Here is a 12115-nt window from a genome sequence, read left to right as displayed (position 1 = left end):
GTCTGAGAATACAAAGTGTCTGCAAGATATACACATTAAACAAATAAACTCTGGCATGAGAGTCTGCTGAGTAGCCATGTGGTTTGAGAAGTCTGGCACAAATTCTTCTGTTGCTTAAACAGTGCCTGTACTTTCCTGAGGAAAGTGATAACCCTGGTTAACTGCCTGGTGTTTTCTTTAGTCTTCTGGTTTTGGCTGTTTGCACTCACTAGGTAGGCACAGATGACAAAGTGTACATCTAGTTCTGCATGTGAGTCCTTCACTGGACACGAGTTCTAATGCAATACAAATAATAAATCATGTCTTACTATCTTCAGTTTGTTATATGGAGAACTAAAGGCCCCTGTAGATACTCTGCTGCAGAAGACATTCTTTTTGTTAGTACATATTCTTACTTTCTTGCCAGGTAGCCTCGGGACATAGCTTGGAAGGCAATAATGACATCTGTGATCTTCAGGTCTCTCTCTTCTTCCAGGTGAGCCAGAACACCAGTTCTGAAGAAGATTTTACTCTGTCCAATTCTGTACAAGTTGGGATCAAGTTCCAGTGCTTTGATCTGGGGGAAAACAGGGATATTTGTTAACTCCAGTGCTGAGGTTTAGGGTATTAAAAATCACTTCTCATTTCTGTTTAGTCTCAACACTTTTACATAGGCAGTATAGAACTAATTATTGATAGGATCAAAAATGCTTTCCTCACCATGAGTATGCAGGCCTGCTTCCCATCCATGAATCCTTTAGGAATAGCACTTGCAGCCAGAATCTCGTATCTGCCAAAAGATGTTTATGTTAGGGAGGTTGAAACACGTTAGATGGTTTGCATGTATTAAACCACCTGTGAACCCAGAGTTAGGACTGAGGGATTCCTACCGCTGGCGGAACTCCTGGAAGACGATCCTGTTGGGGAATCCCTGCCGGCAGATACGGATACCTTCCAGGACACCATTGCAGCGCAACTGCTCCAGCACCAAATGGGCATCGAGTTTGCCAGACTGAAAAGGGAACAGAAGGTATTTTTAGCACAGTAGAGGTTTACAGAAATGTTACCATCCACGTAACTATGTTTGAAGATATTCAAACAGCTCTGTCGTGTGCAGTGAGAGCTCAACAGGAATAATGTGCCAGGAGAGTGAAGATTGAGCATTTGAAATTTACCCTTTTTTCGTGATTTGGAATGATGCAGCGGACAAAGTTGGGATTGGTATTCCTTAAGGTGGTCATCAGTTTAGTCAGCTGCTCCTTGTAGAGTTGTCCAACAGTACGGAACATGCCCTTCTTGGTTTTTGAAGCACTAGGGAGTGATGAGCTTTCACTCATCTTGGCCATTTGGTCCAGCCCGACTATCCGGTCCACTGAAATGGGAAAGAAAGTGTGAGTGGAACTGCTTATATAAACTGTCCCTGCCTCACATTACACCTGTCACTGGCATTGTTAAACTGCAACTTGCCAAAGAGGACTGATATGTTTTTGATGCAGTAGAAGCATTCTGACAAAAGACTAAAAAACCTTCTGGGTAAATAGTCTACTACTGTCAAACATGGAAATGAGGATCTTTGTTAACTAGTGACACAATGAAGCAATTGAATATCCAGGATATATTTGATTTTGTTTGCTCTAAAACAGACAATCCTACTGCTAGATATCCAGTTGGTAGGTTGGTGTCAGAACCAGGAACATCATCAGCTCTTGATTCCCATCAGTTATCCAGTGATTCTCAAAGTCTAACTAATCATCTCCCTCACTTACTTGATAATTCAGAGCCACCTTACTGGTGTGTGAATGCATGTTTATATCCATGAATTAAATATTTATACTGTACTATATGTGTTACAGATCCATGTAAACTTTTTAAAGACAAAGTGTTTTATAAGCATTCAGACTTCCTCAACTAAACTCAAGCAGATTGTACATCATGGGAGAGAACTGGGCAGGACTTCTGTGAGAAGAATGTGTAAAGTCATTCACTCATAAAACCCAACAATAACCTGTATTAAATGAGGTCTACAATATCACATATTCAGGAACATTATAACAGTGTAATGAGTAATTTTTATTCTGTTGCTGAATTATATTAAGTAAGGAATTTTTTTTTCATAGTGCTTAAAACTATCTGATGAAGTGTTCCATAAATATATCTTTAGAACACATTATTCTTGTTTCTTAGTTCAGTCTCTTCTATGCTTATCATGTTTACAATTGTGCTAGCAAGGGGTGGCTGTCAAAAAGTTCTGGTAGGAGTTTCTCCCTTTGAACCATATCACTGATTTAGAGTTGTGATTCATACCATCTTTCCAAAGGTCTGCTACGAATTTGTCTGAAGACTGGTTCAGCAGAGAGGTCACATTGTCATTTAGTGGATCCATGTTCTTTGTTAGCCAGGCAGTTGCATTGTAGGTAACCTGCAGGGAACAGTTCTATGTCAAAAATCTGCTCTTGGTAAACAAATCTGCAGTGCCCAAGAACACAGGGCACTGTATTGACACAATATCATACAAATAACAATAATGTGAAAAGCTTTCTAGGGTTGAGAGCTGAGTTGAGTATTTATTCTCACATATACTAGCATTTTTAAAATGTCTGCTTGCTAGAAAAGAATCCAGATTACTTGGATTTTCAATAACCTCAGTGCTGGTTATTTTTTTTTCCTTGTGAGCTTAGCACAACCATGACTACTTTGCAAATCTTATTTCATATTTTATATAATTAAAGCACTTAATATGCACATTTCATAATTAAACCCACCCCTTATCCATGCAGTGTTTCTCTTTTACCATTTGGGTATCAAAGAATCCAGATTCCCCAAGTCAGAAAAGCTCAATCTGTCCAGTACCTTTCCTGCATAGTGCATTATACAGAATTCAGTTTTATCCTTGAGTTGCTTGGGCTTCTGGAATTTGGGATGGTTGCCTTGTTCTGCCATTAGTTTCTCCACAAAGGATGTGTCAGTAGCTTTGGGGAACCAACACTCTTCATCCAGCAGAGCCAGGACACCTGGAGGGTTGGTCTGCAATGAGAGTGATATCAGATCAGTCTTTTTGCAGGCAAAGACAAAGCACCACCTTCTTCCCCCCTTAGGTTACAAATCATCCCAGGCAATAAAGGATCTGAAACACCTTAAAGACCTCTCTTATTGTACTGATACATAACTGGGCCTGATGCAACCTATGCACTATCCCACCTGTAGAGAGATTATCTTACAGGTCTTTCAATCAGCTCAATGCAAGGTTGCAGGTCAAGGCCAAAGTCAATGAAATTCCATTCAATGCCTTCTCGCTGGTATTCCTCTTGCTCCAGTATAAACATTGTGTGGTTGAAAAGCTGCTGAAGTTTCTCATTAGTGTAGTTGATGCACAGCTGCTCAAAGGAATTGATCTGTGAAGGGGACAAAAGTGAATTTATAATGTTAGAAAGAGACCTTCAAGAGCAAACTTAAATGGCAAGATGATAGGTGCTATTTTCTATTTATTTTTTGCATATTAGACTAATTCAAATATAAAGATGTATATTTTTCCAATATAATGTCTTGGAAATTTACATTAAGTTCTCAAGTGGTAAATCTTTGTACTGGGACCTGTTCAGTAAACTGTAAAAAACAGACCCTGGCTTTAAACTGAGCCCTGTAGGAACCTTCTACCAGATCCCAGAGCTTCCTGCCCATGGGAAGGGCAAGCAGCCAGGTGTAGCAGACCTATGGGTTGTGCTGGCCATGGGCTGCCAGCCTGAAAGAACCAAATGGGTTTTGTGGCTCTGAACTTAGATGTTTGTTACCTCATATCCAAACCACTGCATGATAATATGGAGTTTAGTCAGCTTGTGCCCTGCAATACGTACCTCAAAAATCTCAAATCCAGCAATATCAAGGATCCCCAAGAAGGAAGCACCTTGTCTTTTTGTTTTATCCAGAGCTTTGTTCACACGAGCGAGGATCCAACGGAAGAGACGCTCAAATTTTGCCTTTGCCAAAGCCTCTATGGCAAAGTCCGCCTGGAGAAAGTAGGTGGAAATTGGAAGTCAAAGGAGAAACCCACTTAACTGCTAGTTTTTGTAGAGATAACGAGACAGAAAACCCACATTTCCCTTCTGATAAGATGCAAGAAAAAAGGAGAATAGTTTCAGGAGAGCTGAGCAGACTGCACAGATACCTGCTCTTTGGTCTGAGCTTTCTGGACAACATCTCGTCCTACTTTGATCCTTGGGGTTAGAATAGATCTTGTGAAATCTGTCACATTAATCCCCATCAGGTGACACACTTTTTGTGCAGCTAGAATAAAAGAGTGAGATTTTATTTCAGATGGTATTTTCTCTTAGCAGGTCAGTAAGTGTGAATATGAGTAGCTCAGCAAGTATGTGAAATTATTTATCTTCCTTAAAAGCTCCTCTGTTGTACATACAAGAGATGACACTTGCCATAAAAGTATCATTTGTGATCCAAGGAACAAATTCACTTTTCATCAATTTATGGATTCAAGATTACTAGAAATGGTAATGATAATTGAGCTGTTTTTAAGTATGGTACACGTTTAAAAGTTTACATAGCTACATAGGTAATAGCAATTAAATAAAAAAATACTGATAAAGAGTGCTTTTTAAGTTGCTATTTTATTAATTTCTTAATGGTGACTCAATTTTAAAGTGGTAAATCATACCAGTATTGTCTGGCATAGAAGCTTGATCAGTGTTTCTCTCCTTCTTGAAGACAATGTTACCCAGTTGTAGGACAGATGAAACAACCCTCAGTATTGCTGTAAGAGAACCAGATCATGTAAGGGAAGAACAGAATGGCCACATTTGGAAAGCTCAGTTCTCTGCAGTAGCAGAGGTTCATTCTGCTGCCTGTGGTAGTGTGTACCTCTCTGGAAAGAGCTAGGCTTGCTTTAAAGGGCTGTGCCATAAACTGCAGGAGTCTGAGAGCTGGCTGAGCACCAATTTCAGCAATCTGTGCAGTGGAGTAAATGGGCCAGTCTGGGAACACCAGCACCTCCAAGCTAAGTTATGCTGGCTCCCCTGACAGACCCCCACATCTGAGGAATTCATCTCCCACTCATAGTGGCTTGTAGCATCTTCCCTGCTCAGTCACTCAAGAATACCTCTGTCTTTAAAATAAAAAAATATCTGAATTACCAGCAGCTTCAAAAATGTGTGGCACTTCTGAAGATGCAGGAACGTGTGGATGTTTAGTTGTGCAGCTGAAATCAGATGCATACATATCTTTGAAGGGTTAGTGTCCAAGTACAGAAAAGTAATTGATTAATGTTTGAGTACTAAAATATACACAAATTTGATGTCACCTAACTTCAGGCAGTAAAACCTACTGATGTGTTACAGAGGAGATTGCATAAATCTAGGGAGCTGTATTTGCTTATTTGGTAAATTGACACAGTTTTTGCTCAGTCCCTGGTGCTGCTGTGGGACATGAGGAAGCTCTGCCAGCGGCCGCAGCTGCTCCAAAGCTCAAGTGATGGGATGACGCTGGTTTTGCCACCAGGTGTCACCTGGGGCATGGCAATTTGGATCCAAGGGCACTGAACACTGGCATGCACCAGCTGAAGCCCCACACGCTCCCAGCAACAGTGTGAGGTAAAAGTTACGCAGGTGGATGTCTCTGAAAAACTGTTTTCGAGATAGTTTAGCTGTTGTTTCATTCTCTGTGTTTTTATTTATCTTTTCTCTGGATCAGTGAATACATATGAGCTGTTTGAGCCTGTTCCATTTCTTTCAAAAATAAATCAGATTATTTTGCAACTTTTTCACGCTAGTTGTTGGAAAGTTCTGAAAAAATTGCTTTAAATGGTCATTACTGTTGGTAGAGCTGGCTTGAATTCAGTAGTCTTTTTCGGGTATGTAGGGAGTTCTTCTAGTGAGAAATCTTCCCTTTCATAGACACAAATTACCTTTCAAAACACCATGTGTTACAGTACTTTTCTATGCTGAGCCTGCATCAATGCTGTGGAATTCAGATGGGTCAGGAGTACATGTCATGTTCCTCCTACAAGCAGGTATTTTGGAATTTATGAAATTTATAGGAAAAAGCCTTGCAATTCTTCATTCAGATGGACAGAAACATAGACATAAAATCTAAATAATCTTAATTTTTTTATGTGAATGTAGCATCTTCATATGTGTATTTTGCGAAGCGATTATTCTGAACAGAATTAACCTCTGCATTTGAATCTCTATATTTTGTGATGTGTACCTTGAATACAGTGTTGCTAACAATTCTTACCTGTCTGTTCCTCATCAGTAAAGCCCATGATTTTCATGGCTTCCAAGGTCTCCTGGAACATCTCATCATCTTGTTGAGAAGGAATAGGCACATAGCCACCAGATAGAAAGGTATAATTGTTGAAGCCTTCCAGCAACAGATCATCTAAAAAGAGGAAAAAAAGCTTTATTTGAGTGCATCTACTTAATGCTCTTGGTTCATGAATTCTCCTTAAGAACAGCAGAAAAAGCCCCAACATTTTCACCAAAGGAAGACTGTGCTTGCATGAGGAGTTTAGGGTTTTGTAGTGCACAAATATTTTCAAAATAACTATATAGCAAGCTTAATGGTGTTAACTTTTCCAGTTTTCATTAGACTGAGGAATGTCTCTGCATCTTGGTGTAATTTTGTAACCTATGGACTCAAAGTTGAGCCATTCTTCCCAAAATTCTTTGATTTAGAGACATATATAACTACTCAGAATTATGCCTCTGCCTGTGGGGATTCATAGCAGGTAATAATTAGAATGGAACCGGATAACAACCGAAGTGGGCCGAACTGAAAGGCTCTTCAGCCCTATTCTATGGCCAACAACAGATTCTTAGGTAAGGAACATAAAAGCCAGGGAAAATACAGAGTTATCCATTGCTTTATAAATTCTTTGGTGAGTTAGGGAAATATATCATATTTGGACCATCATGTTCCACTATATTTTGTGTCTAATCCTTTTTTGGAATCCACTTGCACTTTTCACCTTCTCAGCGTTCTATGGGTTTCACAGTAATGCTAGGCTGTGGGAAAGACATTCTCTTAATTTATCTTAAAACCACAAGCTGATATTCTTGTTGGAACCCCCAATTTCTTTTGTGTAAAACAATGAATAACTCTTCCCAACTTGTCTCCTTGATGTTATTCAGGGTGGGATCTGAATGAGTGCACATCTCCTGTAAATTGAAATATCCTGTAAACTGCAAACGACCTGCCTCAAACAGGGGGACATCAATTGGTGCTTTCTTATAATTCACTTGAGAGAATTATTTTCTATAGCTAGAGGGCTGTTTATTTATAGAAAGGATTGAGTGACATATAATTAAAGAAATGAAGATAAATACTTAGGTGAGCCATTGCTCAGACTGTTCAATGAGGTGAGAGAATCATTAGTGGGTGACTTACTTCTCATTTGTTCAGAAGCTCCAGCAATCAAATAGTAAAAGATGTGAAATGTTCGCTCATCTTTAGCCTGACGAATAGCACGGGATTTTTCAAGCAAATCTGTTTGTCAAGTGTGTTAAAAAAAAACAAAATCAATGACATATTTCAGTCCTTCCTTGAATGTACCATCAGCCTCAGAACCATCAATAGCATTGCTGAAATATTTGCCACGAGCTTGTCTAACAAGAACATGTGTCCAATTCTGTGGCAGGAGCTCTGGTGTTGGTATTATCCTTACCACAATAAGCAGCTCAATTTCCTACCTCTTATTGCATGGTAAATGCTGGTAATCATGATAATAAGCACAACAGACATAAATGCTTCTAAAATCAAAGATATAAAAATAATAGTCACAATATAATTCACACTACTTTGAAAATAAAGTACCAGTAAGATTATTTCAACGTAAGAGGGGGCTGCTAGGAAAAAAAGATCTTGTGGCCAGCATTGTAAGTATAAAAGGTATGTTATTTTTGTTAAAATGACCCTTCAGTCCTCCAGAAACTAGAGGAGGACTAGAAAGCTGTCATACTTGGTATCATATATACTTCTCCCTTCATAGATCATTCTCAATGCTTTTTCTTGGAATGCCTATACTCCAGTACAACATATCTGACCTTTGCTATTCCTAAACAGCAGGGCACATGATGCCAGAGACTTGGTCATTCAATCTGCAAGGCTCAGGAGCCTTCCCTTAGAGAAGCCAGGGTGCACATGGCTGAGGGTGAGACCCTACTGAGCAGCTGGACTTCATCCCGACGTGCCGTGAGGGATGGGACGAAGTGCCAAAGCTGGACTTGAAATCAGGGACACACTCTCAGTCTCGAGTTCTGGGGTAAACTGGAGTGATAATACCAAGCATTCAGTGCTTTTTCAGGGTACCTCTCACAGCACCAATAAGATACAGGGAGTTTTAAAGCGTTTTATGCAGCTGGAACAGTAGGCCTCAGGGACCCGGAGTGACCCACGCAGGATCGTGCTGGTGTGGAACAAAACAGCTGCACAGCTCCCAAGGTCACATGCAGCCTTAACCCCAGAACAGTCTTTTCCCATTTTCCTTTTATTGGGACTCTGCTTTTAAAGTCCCATGCCATTGCCTTAGGTATGGTGCCTCCACTTTTTGAAGCTGTTTACAGCCAATAGCCCACTTTCCTATAGCTGGGAAAACAGACCTGAAAATGGAAACGTGAGAGCAAGACAAACTGAGGAGCTGATACCAGCACAAATGGAGCCACTTCCCTCCATCTTTGTTTATACCAGGCTCTGCAATATTTGCCTTTCTTAGACATGCAGTGGAGCTTGTTTATCTTACTTCCCTCTGCTCACCCTAGTTAAGCCTCCAGGGCAGCTCACAGAAAAGGATACAAGTCTCTATGTTTGCTCCAACAATGTAGCCCGTCACATCGAAGTTGATGCGGATGAATTTGCCCTGTGAACGAAAGGAAGATCTAGATTGGGCTGTTCTTTCAGGTTATGCCAGGTTTTCCAATACTGGTATTAAATCTGCTTCATAAGATATGTACATCTTCCTCCTAAGAATAGCATGCTTGATTCCCTCCTGCTGGGATGACCCCTGGAAAAGCCTTCCTTTCAAGGAGGTGAACTTCTCTGATAATCCCCCTGCACAAATTCCCCCCACATTTCATTCAGACACATAGAGGGAAAGGAGTTCTCCCTACTGGCTTTGGAAGCTGGGATATGACAGCATCTATTTTCTACTTTGATTTCCACAAGATCAATGAGGGAATAGCATTGGAATTGTGCAACTCCCTCTGCTAAGATTGATCTGCATGGATCCCTGAACCTTGCAGGGAGAGAGCAGAGGCAGGAGACGAGGGTCTGCTGGGAAAACAGGCATCTGCCAGCATTCCCAGAAAGAGGTGTTGTCAGAGGGACAACCCTCAGCTCGCAACATTCTAACTCAAATTTGTATAACTTTTTATTTTTCTCCAGTTGTTTTTCATTTAATATATTAACCATCAGAGTCACACCTTATGAGGTATACACTCAACAGTGGTGCAAAGACAAAGAAAGTACAGATTTCGTTTGCAAATATTCTGAAGGTGGATATATGCTGGAGCAGGAATTGACTCTGGAAGGTCACACATAGAGAGTGAGAGGACAATGGTATTGTCAAATTTGAGCTTGTTCTTTAATATTCTGTCACACCAAATTCCTGTTTCAGAGGGGAATTCCACACTGTTTCTAAAGGATTAGTTTTAAGACCTGCTTTAATGAGAAGCACTGATGGGGGCCACTGTCTATACACTGGGTTTCAAAATGTGTTGTACCTCCCCCCCACACATAGACCAACTGGATTTCTCCTACTTACGAATCTGGAGGAGTTGTCATTCTTCACAGTTTTGGCATTTCCGAAAGCTTCAAGAATAGGGTTTGCCTGTAGAAGCTGTTTTTCCAGCTCACCCTAAAATTCATTCAGAAGCAGTTAACACTAAAATTCATAATTACTAAGTTTAAACCAACACATGTACACTGGAGTAAAATGTGAAATCTAAGTCTCTAATTTTTTTTTTGCTGAATACTGCATTTCGTGTGGATTTGTTTTCATTCTCTGCTAATCTTTGTGTTTATATATTTGTATAACTGACTGCTGCCCTGTAAACATGACCCTTTTCCAGCCCTGTTGACTGTTACAGATCAAACTCTATTAATCTGTTTAGCATCATGACTGGCCTTTGTTAAAAAAAGGGGTCATTCAATGTCAATTATTTTTTCTGGTTTAATATAATTTTTAAAAGGGATATTCTTAAAGGAACCTCTAGCATGTCTTTTTCAAGTTAGTTTATTGAGATCCTTTGCTAGCAAATGACAATGTAATTAGAATAACTTGCTGAGAATCATTTTAATGTAATGCAGCACAAAGCTACAAAGCAGATTTCATCAAGTCTATTAATGAGTCATGCAAGGCTACTTAGGTTAAATATGGAATTGCATTGATTTATTTCAAACCAGGATAATGAATTCTCATGCAAACACACAAACCTAATATTATATTGTTAATTGTGATTGGTATTTTCTAAGGTAACAAATCATGCAATGAAACAAGCACGCATTTAATTCTGTTTATTTATCTAATCTATTTCTAAGCAAATCAATGAAGTTTAAAAAACCCTTTGTATATGTATCCAGCTTTTCTGAACTTTTCATTCAGCTCCGTCCTATGACACCATTTACTTTCACATTTGCTTCTTGTCATCCTGTTCTTTGAGTACTACTCTGTAGTAACATGCATTATTTCAAATAACTCACTCTAAAAAGAAAATAGATAATATGATATATTTAAAATCATTTTAATTAGAAAGTAAGGCAATATTTTGACTGAATCTAGGAAATAGTTTGGAAAATGAAAGTGCTTCCCAATTAGTGTGCAAAACTGGTAACTTTTTTCTAAATGTTGCTCCTGAATGTCTCCTGAATTCTGTGGCAATGATGAGAGCTACCTCAAAAATATAATTAAAAACCTTACTACCCAAGAGTTGGAGGTAGGGGGAGGGAAGATTTCCAAACAAGCTAATACAGGAATCCTAGAATAAGTAGTGAATCCCTAGAAGTCCCTGAAGATTCTCTGCACTGAACAATTCTGTCCAGTTACACTCTGTAGGTTTAAAAAACTCCAGTATAAGAGGGTGGTGTTGCTGAAATCAGATGGTCACAGCTAAAATAGAGCCTTCTCTGTCAAACTGAGACAGATACCACCTGCTTCTGGTGAGAACTGAACCATGTCATAAACCTGGGGTTTAAAACCATGACTCCCAAGGAGCAGCATCATGTGCAGCTCCAAGTCCACCCAGCTCCACAGAGGTGCCTATGCCAACCATGAATGATTTTTTTTGCAGAGAGATTGTCGAAGGAAGGACTAAATTAACTTCAGGGCACACAACACATTTCCCTTTTGTCATAGCTGGAGTCTGAGAGGCAGCAGTTGGGATGGGGGGAAAAAAACCCCTTAAAAATCCCACTTGGCTGGCACAGAAAGACAAAGGATATGCCAGCAAACCTGCCTGTATTCCCAAAGCATCGGGATGCTGGGATGCTGGGAAGGCACAACACAAGAGAGGAGCTTCCCAGTCAGAAGCTGCTGTAACACACCTGCAGACACGTGCTGCAGTGGGAGTTGCTCTGTTATAGCAGCAAGCTAAGAACATGCTAACTCTTGTGGGTGTGACTCAACATGAAAATTGAAAGCAATAACCAGTGGAAAGCATGCAGCCAAACGAATCAAACACCGTGAGGTTTAGGAATTATTTCACAGCAGTCCTAAAAAGTTCAACCTGAAGCACAGAAAGCCTTTGGGTATTTCATTCAGAAATCACGTTACTTAATTTCAGGCTGAAAGGCTCTTCCAGGATCGTGGGAAATTTAGTTCAAACTATGGCAATTGGAACACACACAGAGATAAAGAAGAGAGTGATATTTGAAAGATGACCCTGCCTGTGTCAGACCTCATTCTTTACCATGGAGCCTGACACAGTTAGGGTTGATTTGTGAGAGCATTTGGTGCTATTGTTGCTTTTTGTCATATCATACAACATATTTCAATGACATCTCTTAAATTTTTGGGGTGCAACAATAGCATGCAGATCTACACTCCGTGCCTTAAACACACACCAAACAGTCTAAGTTACTCACGTAAGCAAAAGATGGACCTTGCTGTATTGAATAACATGGTATAAAACAAGTG

General features: G+C 39.9%; 1 protein-coding gene across 4 annotated transcripts in view; it reads right to left on the bottom strand.

Annotated features, from left to right (window-relative positions):
• Positions 1–12115, bottom strand: part of MYH11 (myosin heavy chain 11) — a 56520-nt gene that overhangs the window by 17073 nt on the left and 27332 nt on the right. For 3 of the 4 annotated variants that reach the window (XM_051774595.1, XM_051774661.1, XM_051774456.1), the window contains exons 6-20: positions 12064–12084; positions 9746–9838; positions 8779–8842; positions 7375–7473; positions 6223–6366; positions 4646–4741; positions 4142–4260; positions 3831–3983; positions 3198–3371; positions 2830–3003; positions 2284–2398; positions 1155–1351; positions 870–991; positions 700–769; positions 396–556 (exon numbers count right to left, since the gene is read on the bottom strand). In XM_051774595.1, coding sequence (XP_051630555.1) covers positions 396–556; positions 700–769; positions 870–991; positions 1155–1351; positions 2284–2398; positions 2830–3003; positions 3198–3371; positions 3831–3983; positions 4142–4260; positions 4646–4741; positions 6223–6366; positions 7375–7473; positions 8779–8842; positions 9746–9838; positions 12064–12084 — 1802 coding nt within the window. The remainder of the gene's footprint in view (positions 1–395; positions 557–699; positions 770–869; positions 992–1154; positions 1352–2283; positions 2399–2829; positions 3004–3197; positions 3372–3830; positions 3984–4141; positions 4261–4645; positions 4742–6222; positions 6367–7374; positions 7474–8778; positions 8843–9745; positions 9839–12063; positions 12085–12115) is intronic. The other variant, XM_051774519.1, reaches the window with a different exon arrangement.

This window comes from Manacus candei, unplaced genomic scaffold (assembly GCF_025592945.1).
Source record: "Manacus candei isolate 608988 ecotype Guabito, Panama unplaced genomic scaffold, ASM2559294v1 h1tg000002l, whole genome shotgun sequence".
Taxonomy (NCBI): domain Eukaryota; kingdom Metazoa; phylum Chordata; class Aves; order Passeriformes; family Pipridae; genus Manacus; species Manacus candei.
This window is presented reverse-complemented; position numbering and strand designations above follow the sequence as displayed.